The sequence below is a fragment of the Rhinoraja longicauda genome, chromosome 37 (genome assembly GCF_053455715.1).
Source record: "Rhinoraja longicauda isolate Sanriku21f chromosome 37, sRhiLon1.1, whole genome shotgun sequence".
Classification (NCBI taxonomy): domain Eukaryota; kingdom Metazoa; phylum Chordata; class Chondrichthyes; order Rajiformes; family Arhynchobatidae; genus Rhinoraja; species Rhinoraja longicauda.
The window spans coordinates 10,521,299-10,542,836 of NC_135989.1; the positions used below are offsets into that span (position 1 = coordinate 10,521,299).

A 21,538-nucleotide genomic window follows, 5' to 3' on the forward strand; every position below is an offset into this window, starting at 1 on the left:
CTGTTTCTTAAATGTTTAGATAGCCCCTGCCTCAATTACCTCCTCTGGCAGCTCGTTCCATACTCCCACCACCCGTTGTGTGCAAATGTTACCCCTCAGATTCCTATTAAATCTTTTCCCCTTCACCTTAAAACTACGTCCTCAGGTCCTCGATCCGCCTACCCTGGGCAAGAGACTCTGTGCTTCTACCCGATCTATTCCCCTCGTGATTTTATACACCCCGAGAAGATTACTCCTCATCCTCCTGCGCTCCAATAAGCCATAAAATTCTGTTGCAAAATTGGAAGGCAAAGTAGTACAGATTGCTCACCACTCACCTTAGCACAGATACTGGCCGCACTGACAATTGGGAATAGGGAGTCAGCCTTGGGTCTGACTGTAATCTCAAGATCTGGGAAACGCTCCTTCAGTTTTGCCTCGTATTTTTCAGCTGGTCCAACCGTGTCTACATATACCTACGGATAAGCAAAGGCACATCAGAACGCAGTTAGTTAGAAACATTCCGTCACAGGTGGCACTTCGACTTTGGTTTGAAAATCCAGAATGGCTGCTTATAAACTAGAGATCTGATCAAGATAGACACAAAATGCTGGAGTAACTCAGCGGGACAGGCAGCATCACTGGAGGGAAGGAATGGGTGCTGTTTCGGGTCGCGACCCTTCTTCAGGCGTCAGAAGAAGGATCTCGACCCAAAACGTCACCCATTCCTTCTCTACAGAGATGCTGAGTTACTCCAGCAATTTGTGTCCATCCTCGGTGTAACGCATGAGTCTGCAGTTCCTTCCTACGCAGTTCCGATCAATATAGGAAAACAAGAGAACGCAGAGGAAATTTGTAAAAAAGACTGGATTGGCGAATTTTGTTCACGAGGAGAAATTGGTTGGGATGGGCTTGATTTCCATGTAGACCAGCCTGAGGGGAGGTGTTATTAACTTGCATAAAATGATAAAAAGATCGGGCAATGTTTATAGGAATCCTGCTGACTCTCAGTCTGAAGGGTCTCTGTGAGTCTTGAATGTGACCCGAACTATTGTCTGCTTTGTGGAACTAATCTTAAGTTCTTTCCTCTGTCTGGCCTGGTCTGAAGAAGGGTCTCGACCCGAAACGTCACCCATTCCTTCTCTCCAGAGATGCTGCCTGTCCCGCTGAGATACTCCAGCATTTTGTGTCTACCTTCGAGGGAGGGGGGTGGGAGGGGGGTTTAGGAGAGGAGAGGGTGCTGCACCAATGCAGGAGAGGTTTGGGCCCAACGGGTCCACTTGGTCTAGTTAAAAATTAAAAGTGGTGCTCTGATTTCAGTCTGTTATTGATGAAAGTCCTCCAGGCCAATAGTTCACATTGATTCAGAATCAAGAGAATTGTGCTGTGCAAAAGCAAAAGCTCGTCCAAGTTTCAAACCTTAAAAGGCAAAAAGCTAATGCTTTGACTTGCTCAGGGACACTTAGCTGGCCAAATTACACTCGTAAATCAACCATTTGGGCCAGTGGTAGTAATTCATGAGGAGCGCATAAGATGGCATTGGCGATGGAGAAAGGTTTTAAATTAAAAAAAGGTTACAATAACTCCTCAGTTTCTCTGCTTTTAAAGAAAGCACTGTTGCCATAGCAATATTGGCACATTTCTGCAGAGGTGACCGATTATTCGAACTGTTTTTGGGGAGATATAATCCTGTCTAGACACTGCAAACATAGATTTACAATAACTAGAGATAAAAGGAAATTAAACTTGTGGAATCATAACAACAGAGACAAGCGTGGCAGGATATTGGAAAAAAATGAGTATGTGGCAACACTAAACGGGCGGCTTGTGATCCATGTTGACAGTAATAACGAAGATCGTGTTGTCAAACTATCATCATCTTTGACGTTGACTGCAATTAATTATTGCATGCTAGCACGATTTTCTTTGTTAGAGATTCCTTGTGACTGCAGTCCAAGTTGTGCAATGATGTACAGTTTTCTCCGTTTCTTTAAACCCTTACTCTATATACTTAATTATTGACTAGAAATGCAACGCGGAAACAGGCCCTTCGGCCCAACGAGTCCACACTGACCAGCGATCCCCGCACATTAACACTATCCTACACACATTAGGGACAATTTACATTTATACCAAGCCAATTTACCTACAAACCTGCACGTCTTTGGAGTGGGGGAGGAAACCGAAGATCTCGAACGGAGTTTGTACGTTCTCCCCGTGACCTGTGTGGGTTTTCTCCGCGATCTTCGGGTTTCCTCCCACACTCCAAAGGCGTACAGGTTTGTAGGTTAATTGGATTGGTATAATTGTGTAAATGTAAAATTGTCCCTAGTGTGTGTCGGATAGTGTTCGTGTGCGGGGATTGCTGGTCGGCGCGGACTCTGTGGGCCGAAGGGCCTGTTTCCGTGCTGTGTCCCTTAAGCCTAAAGTACAGTGGCAGATGCAGTACAAGGTTAAGGGGTAAATCTTTTAGGACCGAGATGAGAACTTTTTTTTTCACACAGAGTGTGGTGAATCTGTGGAATTCTCTGCCACAGAAGGTAGTTGAGGCCAGTTCATTGGCTATAATTTAAGAGGGAGTTAGATGTGGCCCTTGTGGCTAAAGAGATCAGGGGGTATGGAGAGAAGGCAGGTACAGGATACTGAGTTGGCTGATCATATTGAATGGCGGTGCAGGCGCGAAGGGCCGAATGGCCTACTCCTGCACCTATTTTCTATGTTTCTATGTTTCTACAATAGAGTCACAACTGGAGTTTAGTTTAATTTAGAGGTAAACGCGGAAACAGGCCCTTAGGCCGACTGAGTCCACATGGACCTGCGATCACCCTGTACGCTAGCTCTGTCGTACACACTGGGGACAATTTACAATTTGTACTGAAGCCAATTAACCTACAAACCTGGACGATTTTTGGAATGTGCGAGGAAACCGGAGCACCCGGAGAAAACTCACGCGGTCACGGAGAGAAGTTCAATAGATTTAACTATTAATTCTTTCTGCAAATCTTAAGCAACAGAACGGGGATTTCCATCATTCTCTGATTTGATTGCAGATTTGCATTATCAACACCATTTGACTTTTACACAGAATTATATTTCTGCAGTACATTCTTCCTACTCACCTCTCTCACTTGCACACCACTGTCCAATGCATATTGGATGAGTCCAATGGCAGAATCGTGGGACAAAGTGTTCAGGTTGCATTTGGTTCTGTTTTAGAAACAAGAATCCAGTTTGGTCAGCAACTGCCCCATGCCCCACCCCCCAACTCCCCCCACCCCTCCTCCCCCCCCCCCACCCCCAACCCACCCCACCCCACCTCCCAGACTCCTGAAGTCTGAAATCATGTGGCAGAATTTTGAGGTTTGCAACAAGAAAAGGAACACGGACACAAAAAGTCAACATTTATCCCCCTCGCTCGGTGAAAGCGGACAGTGGGTAATAATGGACCCCCCCTCCCCGCCATTATGGTCTGGTACAGCAAGGATTTACAGTACTTCATCCCACACATTACTGCTTTGATATAAACAAAGGCTTATAGAGTCATAGTCATAGAGTGATACAGTGTGGAAACAGGCCCTTCGGCCCAACTTGCCCATACCGGCCACACTGGTCCCAGCTATACTAGTCCCACCTGCCCACGCTTGGTTCATATCCCTCAAGTCTTGTCCTATCCACGTATTCTTCTATTGACAAGAACGTCTTTTGTCCCGATAATCGCTAGACGGGCTGAAATGTGGCAGCACAGTGCACATCTGGCATCCGAGATAATAGACAATAGACAATAGGTGCAGGAGGAGGCCATTCGGCCCTTCGAGCCAGCACCGCCATTCAATGTGATCATGGCTGATCATTCTCAATCAGTACCCCGTTCCTGCCTTCTCCCCATACCCCCCTGACTCCGCTATCCTTAAGAGCCCTATCTAGCTCTCTCTTGAATGGATTCAGAGAATTGGCCTCCACTGCCTTCTGAGGCAGAGAATTCCAGATTCACAATTCTCTGACTGAAAATGATTTTCCTCATCTCAGTTCTAAATGGCCTACCCCTTATTCTTAAACTGTGGCCCCTTGTTCTGGACTCCCCCAACATTGGGACCATGTGTCCTGCCTCTAACGTGTCCAACCCCTTAATAATCTTATACGTTTTGATAAGATCCCCTCTCATCCTTCTAAATTCCAGTGTATACAAGCCTAGTCGCTCCAGTCTTTCAACATATGACAGTCCCGCCATTCCGGGAATTAACCTAGTGAACCTACGCTGCACGCCCTCAATAGCAAGAATATCCGTTGCTGTTGCAGTTTGCGTTCTCTCTCTGCTGCAATGTGGGTTTCCTATAGGTACTTTAATTTCCACTAATTGCTCAAAAACATGCTGGCTGGTCGGGTTAACTGGTGATTCTAAATTACGCCGAGGATGGGCGAGTGGTGGGAGAACCAAGAGAGGAGTGATGCTGATGGGCATCGAAGACACACTAGGGTTACAGGGGAAGGGAAGTGGTTTGTGAGCCTGCCTAGATTTAATGGGCCAATTGATCTATGCGTTTAGTACAATGGAAATAAAAATGAGAAAACATAAATGAGAGTGCTCAAATGCATTGCATCAAATGCTCATAAGTGATAGGAGCAGAATTAGGCCATTCGGCCCATCAAATCCACTCCGCTGATCTATCTCTCCCTCCTTGAAGGTATTTATTCACAAAATGCTGGAGTAACTCAGCAGGTCAGGCAGCATCTCAGGAGAGAAGGAATGCGTGGCCTTTCGAGTCGAAACCCTTCTTCAGACCATCGAGTCATGTCTGATCTCTCCCTCCTAACCCCATTCTCCTGCCTTCTCCCCAGAATCCCTGTCACCCATTCTAATCAAGAATCTATCTACCTCTCCCTTAAAAATATCCATTGACTTGGCCTCCACAGCCTTCTGTGGCAATGAATTCCACAGATTCACCACCCTCTGACTAAAGAAATTCCCCCTCATCTCCTTCCTATAGGAAGGTCCTTTAATTCTGAGGCTATGACCTTTGGTCCTCGACTCTCCCACTAGTGGAAACATCCTCTCCACATCCACTCTATCCAGGCATATAAAGGACACAGTCACATCCACCAACACACAGGCAGACACTTCAGGGCGGTTGATCATTAAAAAAAAAAGTGTCTTCTCATACGCATGCAGTTGATTCATGGTTTTGCTGTCACTGATCAGATTAGATTTATTCCAGCCATTGCAAGGCTTGTTCATTAATGGATCCCTCCTGTTAAGTCAATATGTTGAGAAGTACCTTTGTTGCATACTTGTCGAAATGACGTTGGGTGAGAGGATCTCAAGAGCCCAGCCAATAAAATCCTTCGCTTCATCTATTTTGGCAAACAATCTCTCTCTCTCTTTCTCTGTTAATGTCTTGGAGTCTGCAAAAAAAGCAAGTTAAAAAGAGAAATGTCACTGACTTTAAGTTTAGTTTAGTTTACAGATACAGAACAGGCCCTTCAGCCCACCGACCAGCGATCGCCACACATTAACCCCCACACATTAACACCATCCTACACACACTAGGGACAATTTTACACTTATACCAAGCTAATTAACCTACAAGCCTCTACGTCTTTGGAGTGTGGGAGGAATCTGAAAATCTCGGAGAAAACCCACGCGGTCACAGGGAGGACGGACAAACTCCGTACGAACAGCACCCGTAGTCGGGATCGAACCCAGATCCCTGGCGCCGCAGGGCAGCAACTCTACCGCTGTGCCACCGCGCCGCCCTCAGTTCAGTAGAACGAACTGATACATAATGAAGCACAAGTCACTGATAAAAACGAAACCAGATATACAAGCTAGCGGACAAAAATGCAACACATACTGACAATTCCCACACAAATTCTCACGGGCGGCATGGTGGCGCAGCGGTAGAGTTGCTGCCTTACAGCGAATGCAGCGCCGGAGACTCAGGTTCGATCCTGACCACGGGCGCCGTCTGTACGGAGTTTGTACGTTCTCCCCGTGACCTGCGTGGGCTTTCTCCGAGATCTTCGGTTTCCTCCCACACTCCAAAGACGTACAGGTGTGTAGGTTAATTGGTTGGGCAAATGTAAAAAAAATAAAAAATTGTCCCTAGTGGGTGTAGGATAGTGTTAGTGTGCAGGGATCGCTGGGCGGCGCGGACCCGGTGGGCCGAAGGGCCTGTTTCTGCGCTGTATCTCTAAATCTAAAAAGGTATTGCGTCCAATGTGAATATTTCCCTCTCAGTTAGCACCAGTGAAACATTATCAATCATTCGATTGTTTGTTAGCCACCACTATTGAATTGCCATGAAAGACACCAGATTAAATGGGAAGCCTCTCTTTCTTCGGCAGGGTCATTTCTATTACCCAAGACAGTAAAGATGCCCGCTTCACTTTTTTCAAATAAACATCTGTGATAGCAGCATTGATTCATTCATCCCCAAATTATTCTTAACTCTGGGGGTAGTCGGGGTGGCATAGTGGTAGCTCTACTACCTTATAGCGCCAGAAACCCAGGTTCCATCCCGACTACAGGTGCCGTCTGTACGGAGTTTGTACGTTCTCCCCGTGACCTGCGTGGGTTTTCTCCGAGATCTTCGGTTTCCTCCCACTCTCCAAAGACGTACAGGTTTGTAGGTTAATTGGCTTGGTGTAAATGTAAATTGTCCCTAGTGTGTGTAGGATAGTGTATGTGTGCGGGGATCGTTGGTTGGTGCAGACTTGGCAGGCCAAACGGCCTGTTATCGTGCTGTATCTCTAAACTATACTAAAAGAACATAATACATAAAGATAGTAAAATTCTTTCGCCATAAATCCTGCAAAGACCCAAGTTTCTATTATCAAATCCATAAGACAGAGCACAAATGTGACTTATTGTTCATTGGTTTGGATTTTGCCACTGTCCTGGCTTGACTGCATTATCAGTCATGTTTAATGTTTAGACTTCCATACCTGCAACCTTGAGATCTTGAAGCTGTTGTTGCTTGGAGAGTGGGCAAAAACAGATTCCGTACACCATTGGCCCTGAAAAACAAGGAAACAGCGGGCATAAGGCACAACAAAATCACCATACGTGAAGTCTGAAGTACATGATTCCGGACAGCCTTGGAGATAACTACACTGGAGCAGTGTTGGAAGGAACTGCAGATGCTGGTTTAAACCGTAGACAGAAAATGCTGGAGTAACTCAGTGGGACAAGCTCTGGAGAGAAGGAATGGGTGACGTTTCGGGTCAGAATCAGAATTCAGAATCAGAATCAGAATCAGAATTCAGAATCAGAATTCTGGGTCAAGACCCTTCTTCAGACTCAAGAAGACTTCTCCAGTCTGAAGAAGGGGCTTGACCCGAAACGTTACTCATTCCTTCTCTCCATTACACTGGAGCACGTTATCTGTCCAATAGTTTCTAAACTTTGAAAGCTTCGTCCCACGAAAACAAGGAGCAAAATTTAAGATTTCAGAAACTTGAGGAAAAACCCTCTTCTGCCCTAATTCTGCTCCTATCACTTATGAACATGAATTCAGTGCCAAGCAAAACTCTTTAAAACTCTTAAACTGCTCTGTACACAATTACTTAGGAAAGCAACTGGCAGCAAAAAAAAGCAGTTTGCAGAAAACAAAAAGCAAGGACGCCCATTTAGAAAAAATAAAGTACAGATCCTGGTTAACTTACAAAAGGACACAAAATGCTGGAGTCAGGCAGCAACTCTGGAGAACATGGATAGGTGAGACAACCTTTTCAGGTCGAGAGGCTTCTTTACACTGTTCTAGGGCGAAGAAAGCTGGAAAAAGGGAGAGGTAAGACAAAGCATGGCAGGCAACGCATGGATAGAGGGGAGAGGGCTTTTTGATAGGCAGGCAGATGGTTGGAACAAAGAAGAAAGACACAAAGTGTTGGAGTAACTCAGCGGGTCAGGCAGCATCTCTGGAGAAAAGGAATAGGCAACGTGTCTGGTCGAGAGGTTGTTCCCAGGTTGGAACAAAGGCCAGTAATGAAAGCAGGTGGTGTGTGGCGGGATTGAAGAGTTGCGAGTAGTTTAGTCCGAGAGAGGAATGTAGTGGGGCGCGAGGAGAGATAGGTGGGAGTCCAGCAGGTGGGGCACAGGGAGATCTTATTTATCTGTGTAGGAAGGAACTGCAGATTCTGCTTTAAACCGTAGACACAAAACACTGGAGTAACTCAGCGGGGCAGGCAGCATCTCTGGAGAGAAGGAATGGGTGACATTTCAGGTCGAGACTTCAGTCTGAAGAAGGGTCTCGACCCGAACGTCCCCTATTCCTTCTCCCCAGAGATGCTGCCTGACCCGCAGAGTTACTCGAGCATTTTGTGTCTATCTTCGCTCTTATTTATCTTTTCATTACTGTTTGATATGATTTAATATTGTACTAGGCAAGCAGTGTTTAGTCCTAGTCCCCACCCCCCAAGTGTACAGTCGTTTGACTTGTGTGCAGTCCCTCCATACAAAGGAATGTTTGGGAGGCCATTGGCTGTGGTGGGGCTGCAGACATCGTTTGGGAACTCAGTTCACATCAATGTCTGAATGGTTGAGTTTAATGGTTGACTTTAACGCCCTGGTTTAACTGCAAGATGCCAAGGTGAGGTGTGCCACACGATTGTATCGGGTTGTATACAAAACAAAGCATTTCTCTGTAGCTAGGTACACGTGACAATGTGGTATCATCGAACTGAATCATTGGTCAGCCTATATTTTTATTTAAATGTATTGCTGGTTGGTCTCATTGCCAATGCAAACAGATCGCAGGTCACAAGATCAGAACCTGTTATTACCTAGGGAGGTGTGTCGGAAGGAACTGCAGATGCTGGTTCAAACCGATGACAGACACAAAATGCTGGAGTAACTCAGCGGGTCAGGCAGCATCTCTGGAGAAAAGGAAGAGGTGACGTTTCAGGTCGAGACTAGGAGGGACCTGTACACCTCAAAATGCAGTTATGTAGGAAAATAACTGCAGATGGTGGTACAAATTGAAGGTATTCACAAAATGCTGGAGTAACTCAGCGGGTCAGGCAGCATCTCTGGAGAGAAGGAATAGGTGACGTTTCGGGTCAAGACCTTTCTTCAGACTGAAGATGGGCCTCGACCCGAAACATCACCCATTCCTTCTCCCCAGAGATGCTGCCTGACTCGCTGAGTTACTCCAGCATTTTGTGATACCTTCAAAATGCAGTCATCTCTACTCTACAAATGGAGAGGGAGAAGGGAAAATCGGAGGTGTCAGTATTACAGTATAGCAAAGGGGATTACAGAGGCATGAGTTGGCCAAAATTGACTGGAAGGAGGCCCTAGCAGGGAAGACTGTGGATCAGCAATGGCAGGTATTCCTGGGAATAATGCAGAAGTTGCAGGATCAATTTATCCCAAAGAAGAGGAAAGATTCTAAGGGGAGTAAGAGGCACCCGTGGCTGACAAGGGAAGTCAAGGACAACATAAAAATAAAAGGGAAGAAGTATAACATAGCAAAGAAGAGTGGGAAGCCAGAGGATTGGGACTCTTTTAAAGAGCAACAGAAGATAACTAAAAAGGCAATACGGGGAGAAAAGATGAGGTACGAGGGTAAACTAGCCAATAATATAAAGGAGGATAGTAAAAGCTTTTTTAGGTATGTGAAGAGGAAAAAAATAGTCATGGCAAATGTGGGTCCCTTGAAGACAGAAGCAGGGGCATTTATTATGGGGAACAAGGAAATGGCAGAAGAGTTGAACCGGTACTTTGGATCTGTCTTCACTGAGGAGGATACAAACAATCTCCCAGATGTTCTAGTGGCCAGAGATCCTAGGGTGACAGAGGAACTGGAGGAAATCCACATTAGGCAGGAAAAAGTTTTGGGTAGACTAATGGGACTCAAGGCTGATAAATCCCCAGGGCCTGATGGTCTGCATCCCAGGGTGCTTAAGGAGGTGGCTCTAGAAATTGTGGACGCAATAGTAATGATTTTCCAATGTTCTATAGATTCCGGGTCAGTTCCTGTGGATTGGAGGGTAGCTAATGTCATCCCACTTTTCAAGAAAGGAGGGAGAGAGAAAACGGGAAATTATAGACCAGTTAGTCTGACATCAGTGGTGGGGAAGATGCTGGAGTCAATTATAAAAGACGAAATTGCGGAGCATTTGGATCGCAGTAACAGGATCATTCCGAGTCAGCATGGATTTACGAAGGGGAAATCGTGCTTGACTAATCTACTGGATTTTTTTGAGGATGTAACTAGGAAAATTGACAGGGGAGAGCCGGTGGATGTGGTGTACCTCGACTTTCAGAAAGCCTTCGACAAGGTCCCACATAGGAGATTGGTGAGCAAAATTAGAGCACATGGTATTAATAATAATAATAATAATGCATTACATTTATATAGCGCTTTTCAAACACTCAAAGACGCTTTACAGGGAGGTAGGGTACTGACATGGATAGAAAGTTGGTTGACAGACAGAAAGCAAAGAGTGGGGATAAATGGGTCCCTTTCAGAATGGCAGGCAGTGACTAGTGGGGTACCGCAAGGCTCGGTGTTGGGACCGCAGCTATTTACAATATACATCAATGACTTGGATGAAGGAATTAAAAGTACCATTAGCAAATTTGCCGATGATACAAAGTTAGGTGGCAGTGTGAACTGTGAGGAAGATGCTATGAGGTTGCAGGGTGACTTGGACAGGTTGTGTGAGTGGGCGGATGCATGGCAGATGCAGTTTAATGTGGATAAGTGTGAGGTTATCCATTTTGGTGGTAAGAATAGGAAGGCAGATTATTATTTGAATGGTGTCAAGTTAGGAAAAGGGGACGTACAACGTGATATGGGTGTCTTGGTGCATCAGTCACTGAAAGGAAGCATGCAGGTACAGCAGGCAGTGAAGAAAGCCAATGGAATGTTGGCATTCATAACAAGAGGAGTTGAGTATAGGAGCAAAGAGATCATTCTGCAGTTGTACAGGGCCCTAGTGAGACCGCACCTGGAGTACAGTGTGCAGTTTTGGTCTCCAACTGTGGCCCCTGGTTCTGGACTCCTCAACTTGTCTAGTCCTTTTATAAATTTTATACGTCTCTATAAGATCCCCTCTCATCCTTCTAAACTCCAGTGAATACAAGCCTAGTCTTTCCAATCTTTCCTCATATGACAGTCCCTCCGCCCCAGGGATTAACCTCGTGAACCTACGCTGCACTGCCTCAATAGCAAGGACGTCCTTCCTCAAATTAGGTGACCAATACTGTACACAATACTCCAGATGTGGTCTCACCAGGGCCCTATACAACTGCAGAAGGACTTCTTTGCTCCTGTACTCAAATCCTCTCGTTATGAAGGCCAACATGCCATTAGCTTTCTTCACTGCCTGCTGTACCTGCATGCTTCCTTCTATCAGAAAGTGCAGAAAATCATGCATTTGATTATCTTTGTGCTGGCTCTTTGAAAGTTGATGCAATGAGATGATGCAGTCTTTCTTTCCCCAACAAATCCCATTTATCCAATACCTTTTTGCAAGTTGGTGCTGAGCCTTCTTCCACTGTCCTTCAATCTATTTCACAGCAAACAGCATAAAACTGTTCACTTCAACTCATATTTATCTGTACATTGTGGACAGCTTGATTGTAATCTTTTATAGTATTTTCTTTGACTGTATCGCATTTACCATTATACACGTGATAACACTAAGCTAAAGGCTTTTTTGCCACCTATCTTCAAATTCAATCTTCCTGACTGAATACCGCCAAGCGAAGCCAAGCTTAGTCTGACCCGAAACATGGCCTATTCCTTCTCTCCTGAGATGCTGCCTGGCCCACTGAGTTACTCCAGCTTTTTGTGATACCTTCGAAGCTTACTTTTAACATCAGTGCGTGAATGTAGGCATTGAAACCGCACCAAAGACAGCCCAATCGGGTACTTCCCAGTGACACCATCAAGAAGATAGTGCCAGTGTTAATTTAAAGCAACAGCTGTGGCTGCATTCATTTTTCCACCTCTGTAAAAGGGGGACCTCAAAAGCAACCTAAGAGTTTTGTGTAAACAACAAGGAACTACACAGATGCTGGCTTTTTACTATCTTGCAGAATTTATGTTCATAGACACATCCTCACCCCCCTCCCTCCTCCGCGCACCCCCATTCTCTCCCATTTCAACCGCTCCCTCACCTCACCCCCCTCCCATCCTCACCTACCGCCCCCCCTCACTCCCCACTCACTCACCCACCCCTGCTCACCCCCCCCTCCCCATCCTCACCCCCCCTCACTCACCCCCATCCTCACCCCCCTCCCCTCATTCACCCCCTCCCCTCACTCACCCCCCTCCCCTCCTTCACTCCCTCCCCTCCCCTCACTCACCCCCCTCTCCTCACTCACCCCCCTTCCCTCACTCACCTCCCCTCCCCTCACTCACCCCCCCTTCCCTCACTCACCTCCCCTCCCCTACCCCCCTCCCCTCACTCACCCCCCCTTCCCTCACTCACCTCCCCTCCCCTACCCCCCTCCCCTCACTCACCCCCCCTTCCCTCACTCACCTCCCCTCCCCTACCCCCCTCCCCTCACTCACCCCTCACTCACCTCCCCCTCCCTCACTCACCCCCCTCATCACCCCCCTCCCTCACTCACCCCCCTCCCCTCACTCACCCCCCATCCCCTCCTACACCCCCCTCCTCACTCACCCCACCTCCCCTCACTCACCCCCCCTCCCATCCTCAACCCCCCTCCCCTCACTCACCTCCCTCCCTCACTCAACCCCCCCCCCTCCCATCCTCACCCCCCCTCCTCAGTCCAAGAAAATACTATAAAAGATTACAATCAAGCTGTCCACTGTGTACAGATAAATATGAGTTGAAGTGAACAGTTTTATGCTGTTTGCTGTGAAATAGGCCCCCCTCCCCTCCCCTCCTTCCCCCCCCCACCCCCTCCTCCCCTCCCCACCCCCTCCCCTCCACCACCCCACCACCACTCACCCAGCACGGGCCCTCTCCCCGCCTCATCCACACCCAGGGTGCAGGGCTGCCCGCGACAGGCGGCGGACACGGCCGAGCTCAGGCGGCAGCTGGTGCTGGGGTCGCGGCGCCACTCGCTCAGCTCCATGGATGCGGCTTGGGGCGGGCGGGCGGGCTGTAGGAGGGCAGGGGGTGCTGACTGTGGAGTGTATCAGGGCAGGGGTGCAGGACTGCAGAAGGGCAGACTATAGAAGGGCGAGGGAAGTTTGCGGGCTGTCGAGTTGCAGAGAGAGTGGGCTACACAAGGGCAGGGCAGGGGTACGGGCTACACAAGGGCAGGGCAGGGGTACGGGCTACACAAGGGCAGGGCAGGGGTACGGGCTACACAAGGGCAGGGCAGGGGTACGGGCTACACAAGGGCAGGGCAGGGGTACGGGCTGTATCAGGGCGAGGGGTGCAGGAGTTTGCGGGCTGTCGAGTTGCAGAGAGAGTGGACTACACACGGGCAGATGTGTGGAGAGTGTGGACTACACACGGGCAGATGTGTGGAGAGTGTGGACTACACACGGGCAGATGTGTGGAGAGTGTGGACTACACACGGGCAGGGGTACGGACTACGAGTTGCAGAGTGCACTCTAGCCTCTACACAAAGGCAGAGGTGCAGGAGTTTGCAGGCTGTCGTGGTCCAGAGAGTGCCCCCTCTACACAAAGGCAGAGGTGCAGGAGTTTGCAGGCTGTCGTGGTGCAGAGAGTGCCCCCTCTACACTGGGGCGAGGGGTTGCAGGGATTGCGGACCCTGTCCACCCACACACACACACTCTCTCTCTCCTGTCCAGACTTTTACTCACTCACTGTCTCTGCCACCACCTCTGAACCTTGACTGCCTCGACTTCACAAACCACAACCCACTTTTCCAAACTCAGGATTTTCCCAACTTAGCCGGGAGTTAAAAATCCGACAGAGACGTTGCAATTTAATTAGCGATTAGTGCGAGTGAGTAATTTTTTATCTGGGACAAGTTGGTGTTTCCACATGTGGAGCCTCCCTCCACATTGCAGTGTCACAGCCGCCTGGGACTTGTAGTTCTCACCCTCCCTCCAGGCGCTGCTGAGAAAGGTTGTGTAGTGTAAGAAAATAACTGCAGATGCTGGTACAAATCGAAGGTATTTATTCACAAAATGCTGGAGTAACTCAGCAGGTCAGGCAGCATCTCAGGAGAGAAGGAATGGGTGACGTTTCGGGTCGAGACCCTTCTTCAGACTGAAGGCTCAGACTGTGTAGTGTAGTCCATGCCTGACTTTTGTAGTGTTATCTGTATTGTACCACTGATTACATTCGTTTAGCTTCTATATAAGCGTTTTATTACAAATACAATGCAGAGAGCAAGTGAGAAAATGGCGCACCTCATGGTTACAAAGTGAAACCAATTTTTAGTCAGCAGCATAACTACAAAAGTCAGGCATGGATCGTAGATCTGGTCAGCAATACGAAAGTCAGGCATGGATCAATCCACCTAGGGGATTGATCTACAGTAGGAACTTCCACCTAGGGGATTGATCTACAGTAGGAACTGCAGATGCTGGTTTACACCGAAGATAAAGACACAAACTGCTGGAGTAACTCAGCAGGACAAGGCAGCATCTCTGGAGAGAAGGAATGGTGGGGGGTGGGGATATCAGGTCGAGACCCTTCTTCACACCGAGAGTCTGAGGGAAAGGAAACGAGAGAGAGAAAGAGACAGTGATAGGGAGAGATATAGAACAAATGATTGAAAGATATGTTTAAAAAGAAGTAACGATCATCATGGAAATGGTCCGTTGTTGACTGTCTGTGTGGAGTTTGCACCAAAGATACTTGGTTTGCACCTTCTCCCTGTGTCCACGTGGGTTTTCTTCCGGGTGCTCCGGTTTCCTCCCATTTTCCAAAGACGTGCGGGTTTGTAGGTTAATTGGCTTCTGCATGTTGCCCTCTAGTGTGTCTGGAGTGGGTGGCAAAGTGGGACAACATAGCACTAGTGTGAGCATGTGGTCGGCATGGACTCAGTTGGCCTGTTTCCATGCTGTACTTAACTAAACTCAGTTTAACTTCAGCGAGGGGGGAAAAGTTCTGGAAACAGTAATCAGGGCAGAATTAGCGTAAGAAAATAACTGCAGATGCCGGTACAAATCGACGGTATATATTCACAAAATGTTGGAGTAACTCAGCAGGTCAGGGAGCATCTCAGGAGAGAAGGAATGGGTGACGGAAGGAATGGGTATCAAGAGAGTTGGATAGAGCTCTTAAGGATAGCGGAGTCAGGAGGTATGGGGAGAAGGCAGGAACGGGGTACTGATTGAGAATGATCAGCCATGATCACATTGAATGGCGGTGCTGGCTCGAAGGGCCGAATGGCCTCCTCCTGCACCTATTGTCTATTGTTTCAGGTCGATACCCTTCTTCAGACTGACTGAATTGTATTAGCAGTCACTGATACAATACAATACAATACATCTTTATTGTCATTGTACAGGAGTACAACAAGATTGGGAATGCGCCTCCCATACGATGTAATAAATTAATTAGCTAATCAGTATAAATTTATACAACCCAGTGAAACTAAATTAGAAACAGATTTAAAACAGTATAAAGTGCAAGTAGGTCTGTGCCGGTTCGCTGTGCGATGTGACCATCCGGCTCAGCAGGACCGGTTCATAGCAGCTATGGCCCTGGGGATGAAGCTGTTCCTGAGTCTGGAGGTGCGGGCGTAGAAGGCCTTGTAGCGTCTGCCCGATGGTAGAATTTCGAACAGACTGTTGCAGGGGTGTGAAGAGTCTTTGTGGATGCTGGTGGCTTTTCTGAGGCATCGTGTGTTGTAGATGTCCTCCAAGGCTGGTAGCTGTGTTCCGATAGTCTTCTGAGCTCTATGGACTACCCGCTGAAGAGCTCTCCTCTCTGCCTCCGTGCAGCTGAGGTACCACACAGGGATGCCATGTGTTAGGATGCTCTCTTTGGTGCAGCGGTAGAATGTCGTCAGCAGCTGTTGGGGTAGACCAGACTTTTTCAGTGTTCTCAGGTAGAACAGTCGTTGCTGTGCCTTCTTGACCAGCGCAGCAGTGTTATTGGACCATGTTAGCCCTGTACAACTGCAGAAGGAACTCTGCTCCTATACTCAACTCCTCTTGTTATGAAGGCCAACATCCCATTGGCTTTCTTCACTGCCTGTTGTACCTGCATGCTTCCTTTCAGTGACTGATGCACTAGGACACCCAGATCTCGTTGTACGTCCCCTTTTCCTAACTTGACACCATTCAGATAATACTCTGCCTTCCTATTCTTACCTCCAAAGTGGATAACCTCACACTTATCCACATTAAACTGCATCTGCCATGCATCCGCCCACTCACACAACTTGTCCAAGTCACCCTGCAACCTCATAGCATCTCCCTCACAGTTCACACTACCACCCAGTTTTGTATCATCTGCAAATTTGCTAATGGTACTTTTAATCCCTTCATCCAAGTCATTAATGTATATTGTAAATAGCTGCGGTCCCAGCACCGAGCCTTGCGGTACCCCACTAGTCACTGCCTGCCATTCTGAAAGGGACCCATTTATCCCCACTCTTTCTGTTTGTCAACCAATTATCTATCCATGTCAGCACCCTACCTCCAATACCATGTGCTCTAATTTTGCCCACTAATCTCCTATGTGGAACCTTGTCGAAGGCTTTCTGAAAGTCGAGGTACACCACATCCACCGGCTCTCCCCTGTCAATTTTCCTAGTTACATCCTCAAAGAATTTCAGAAGATTAGTCAAGCATGATTTCCCCTTCGTAAATCCCCTCCGAAATGTGAGTGCCCAGAAACTTGAAGCTGGACACTCTCTCCATTGGAGAAATCTAGGATTGAATATTGTGTTTAGCTATTTTGATCGAGTTTGCATTTGATCAGATAACAGAGCGTTTGTTATAAGTGGTCGGGCGGGTTTATAAGGTGGATAAAGAAGTATTTATATCCCCAGCACCATCAATACAGGCATGGAATTCAAGAGCACTGATCTGATTCCAAATAGAGTATTGTATCTAGTTCTGTGTGTCATGCTTTAGAAAATATATTAAAGCTTTAGAAAGGGTGTGGAAGAGATTTACCAAAATGATTCTAAGGAGGGTTTTTTATTCGTTCATATTTTTCAGAATGTATCAGCCATCACTGGCATTTATCACCCATGAATGAATGAATGAATGAATGAATACTTTATTGTCACATGCGACAAGCCACAGTGAAATTCTTTGCTTGCACACCCAAGGTATGCAAACAGTCACCAATAAAGGGCGCTGATAAAGTTACTGAGCATCCACGCCAGGTCCCCCCTTTGTTCTCCCTCACGGTGGTCCCCCCAAGCCGGGTCCTCCATTGTTCTTCCCCCTCCCTCACGGCTGTCTCCCCCACTCTGGGTCCTCCATCCTCCATTGTTCTTCCCCCTCCCTCACACCGGATCCACCATTGTCAAGTCAAGTCAAGTCAATTTTATTTGTATAGCACGTGTAAAAACAACCCACGTTGACCAAAGTGCTGTACATCAGTTCAGGTACTAAGAACGGACATACAATGGCACACAAACATAACAGCACGTACATAAACAGTTCACAGCGCCCCCTCAGAGGGCCTCAAACGCGAGGGAGTAGAAATAGGTTTTGAGCCTGGACTTAAAGGAGTCGATGGAGGGGGCAGTTCTGATGGGGAGAGGGATGCTGTTCCACAGTCTAGGAGCTGCAACCGCAAAAGCGCGGTCACCCCTGAGCTTAAGCCTAGACCGCGGGATAGTCAGTAGCCCCAAGTCGGCCGACCTGAGGGAGATAGAGTGGTGGGTTAGAAGATTTTTGATATGGGGGGGGCAAGCCCATTTAGGGCTTTGTATGTGAATAGGAGGAGCTTGAAGTTGATTCTGGACTGTACTGGGAGCCAGTGGAGAGAGGCCAGAATCGGGGTGATGTGGTCCCTTTTACGGGTACCCGTCAGGAGTCTCGTTGCGGCGTTTTGGACCAATTGCAGGCGGGACAGGGATGATTGGCTGATCCCAGTGTATAGGGAGTTGCAGCAGTCTAGGCGGGAGGAAATGAATGCGTGGATGATTTTTTCAATGTCGTCAAATTGGAGGAATGGTTTGATTTTAGCTATGGTACGAAGTCATTGTCCATTGTTCTTCGCCCCCCCCCCCCCCCCCCCCTCCCCAGCTCCCTCATGACGGTCCCCCACGCTGGGTCCTCCATTGTTCTTCCCCTCCCCCAACTATCTCTAATTGCCTCTGAACGGAGTGGCTTCCTCAACTCTTTCAGGGGACATTTAAGGACAAAACGGACTCAAAGTGCTCAAAGCGCTGGAGTAACTGTGCGGGTCAGGCAGCATCTTTGGAGAACATGAATAGGGGGGTGACGTTTCGGGTCGGGACCCTTCTTCTGACTGATTGAAGGATGGCAAAGAAAGATGGGAGAGGCATGAACAACGTGTGGCGGGTAATAGGTGCACACAGATGAGGAGTGGGTGGGTTTGATAGGCAGATGGTTGGAACAAAGGTCAGAGATAAGAGCAGAAGGTGTGAGACAGGATTGAAGAGTTGCCAATTGTGAAGCCAGAGGAGGGAATATAGGGGAGCAGAGAAATGGGTGGGAGTCCATGTGGGTTACAGGTTAGGGGAGGGATGGACAAAGGGAGAAAGGGGAGGGGAGTGTTTGTTGGATGGTACCTACAATTGGAGAACTCATTGTTCATACCGCTGGATTGTAGGCTACCCAAACGGAATATGAGGTGCTGTTCCCCCAGTTTGCGTGTGGCCTCACTCTGGCAATGGAGAAGGCCCAGGACAGAAACATCAGTGTGGGAATGGAAGGGGAGTTAAAATGGTTAGCAATTGGCAGAATCAGTAGGCCTTGGTGGACCGAGCCCTAGAACAAACAGGTGGTTATGGATTTGGTCACATATTAACAGACCAGCTTAGGACAGTACAGTAATTTCATAATCTCCTGGATATTGGTGAATGAAATGGGATTTTAATGCCAAGCCTGTAGTTTTGCAGGCATTGTTGCCAAGACCAGTTGTTTTCCTTTAAATTCCAGATTATCAACAATAGTGTGGCATGGTGGCACAGTGGTAAAGTTGCTGCCTTACAGCACCAGAGACCTGGGTTCAATCCTGACTGTGGATGCTGTCTGTACGGAGATTGTACGATCTCCCCGTTACCTGGGTGGGTTTTCTCCGAGATAGACAATAGACAATAGGTGCAGAAGTAGGCCTTTCGGCCCTTTGAGCCAGCACCTCCATTCAATGTGATCATGGCTGATCATTCTCAATCAGTACCCCGTTCCTGCCTTCTCCCCATACCCCCTGACTCCGCTATCCTTAAGAGCTCTATCTAGCTCTCTCTTCAGTTTCCTCCCACACTCCAAAGATGTGCAGGTTGGTAGGTTAATTGGCTTGGTGTAAATGTAAGAACATTGGAAAATTGACGGTGAGCTCATTCATCCTGAAAGAAAGGAAGCTCACAGGGTCTTTGGGCAGCACGGTGGCGCAGCGGTAGAGTTGCTGCCTCACAGCGCCAAGAGGCCCGGGTTCGATCCTGACTATGGATGCTGTCTGTACCAAGTTTGCACGTTCTTCCCGTGATCTGTGTGGGTTTTCCCCTGGTGCTCTGGATTCCTCCCACACTCCAAAGACGTACAGGTTTATAGGTTCATTGGCTTTGGTAAAATTGTAAATTGTAGGATAGTGTTAGTGTAGAGGGTGATCGCTGGTCGGCATAGACTCGGTGGGCCGAAGGGCCTGTTGCTGCGCTGTATCTCTAAAATCTAAAGCCTCAGGGCAGAGAATAAACTAATTTGATTAGGAGGTAGAAGAACGAGGAAGCGTTTGTTGAGGGCGTCTGTTGAGTCTGAAGAAAGGTCTCGACCCGAAACGTCACCCATTCCTTCTCTCCAGTGATGCTGCCAGACCCGCTGAATTACTCCAGCATTTTGTGATACCAACTTCTTTGATTGGTTTGAAGGAAAGTAATTGCAGATGCTGGTTCAAATTGAAGGTAGAAACAAAATGCTGGAGTAACTCAGCGGGTCAGGCAGCATCTCAGGAGAGAAGGAATGGGTGACATTTCGGTTCGAGACCCTTCTTCAGATGGATTTGATTGCGCTTGCCATAGAGCTAGTATGGACCCGAGGGTTCAAATGACACTTTTTTTTAATGTTGTGACCATTCTGTGGTTCTGAAGTGCCCCTGCAAGTAATTACCTTTCTGCTGAGCTCCTTTCCTTTTGAATTATTTGCCCTGATATATGGACCCAGCTTTCACTTTCAAATGCTAATTTCTTGCTCTGTTCTTCCGTTTCTCTTTCAGATGTTAAGCATCTGGTTTCCTTTTATCTTGACAATGAAATCAGTCACCTCACAGGTTGCCATGGAAGAAACACATCTGCTTATTCTAGACATAAGCCTTGTGACAATATTCACCGGAGAACAGCAATTAGATCCAATAGAAACATAGAAACATAGAATATAGGTGCAGGAGTAGGCCATTCGGCCCCTCGAGCCTGCACCGCCATTCAATATGATCATGGCTGATCATCCAACTCAGTATCCCGTACCTGCCTTCTCTCCATACCCCCTGATCCCTTTAGCCACAAGGGCCACATCTAACTCCCTCTTAAATATAGCCAATGAACTGGCCTCAACTACCTTCTGTGGCAGAGAATTCCACAGATTCTCCACTCTCTCTGTGAAAAAAAACTTTCTCATCTCGGTCCTAAAAGATTTCCCCCTTATCCTTAAACTGTGACCCCTTGTTCTGGACTTCCCCAACATCGGGAACAATCTTCCTGCATCTAGCCTTAAGAATCTTGTACGTTTCTTTAAGATCCCCCCTCAATCTTCTAAATTCCAGCGAGTACAAGCCGAGTCATAAGAATGGTCATTCTTAACTGTGTGATCATCAAAAACTGACATTGATTAATGATCATCATATAATTTTCGGTAAGTTTCCAATCCTAACTTTACCACTACAAACTCTGTAGATGATGCCCCATCTTCTATCTCCGCATATTTAATATGACCAGTGGCCTGTATCCTTTCCAAATTCTGCTCAAATATTGTTAAAAAAGGACACAAAGTGCAAGGAGAGGCTCAACATTAAAACAAATTGAAACTATCTGTTGGGGAAATGGAGCAAGGAGCTGCAGATGCTGGTTTATCAAAGACTGACAGTAGGTCAGGCAGCATCTCTGGGGAACATAGATAGGTGGCGTTTCCGGTTGGGACCCTTCTTCAGACTGATTCTTCAGATGGGTCCAGAACTGGATCGTCACTATTCCATGTTCTCCAGAGATGCTGCCTAACCTCCTGAGTTACTCCAGCACCAGTAGTCAGGATCGAACCCGGGTCTCCGGCGCTGCAAGTACTGTAAGGCTCCTGCCCTCCTACTCTACGACCACATTTTGACCCACACTCGCTACCACAGCCACATCTGCTATCTTGGGACCCGACTTCTCCAACTTTAGATAGTTCCTCTGTCCCTCTCTTCCCCTCCCCCTTCCCAGATCTCCCTCTATCTCCCGAGATGCTGCCTGACCTGCTGCGTTACTCCAGCACCTACATCCTTCCTTTGTCCCGCCCCCCCTGACATCAGTCTGAGGAAG

General features: G+C 47.6%; 1 protein-coding gene across 1 annotated transcript in view; it reads right to left on the reverse strand.

Moving 5' to 3' along the window:
* Positions 1-13,706, reverse strand: part of rnaseh2a (ribonuclease H2, subunit A) — a 38,789-nt gene extending 25,083 nt beyond the window's left edge. Inside the window, exons 1-5 of the mRNA XM_078429554.1 lie at positions 12,904-13,706; positions 6,922-6,993; positions 5,253-5,379; positions 3,099-3,186; positions 318-455 (exon numbers count right to left, since the gene is read on the reverse strand). Coding sequence (XP_078285680.1) covers positions 318-455; positions 3,099-3,186; positions 5,253-5,379; positions 6,922-6,993; positions 12,904-13,030 — 552 coding nt within the window. The 5' untranslated portion in view covers positions 13,031-13,706. The remainder of the gene's footprint in view (positions 1-317; positions 456-3,098; positions 3,187-5,252; positions 5,380-6,921; positions 6,994-12,903) is intronic.
* Positions 13,707-21,538: the final 7,832 nt, after the last annotated feature.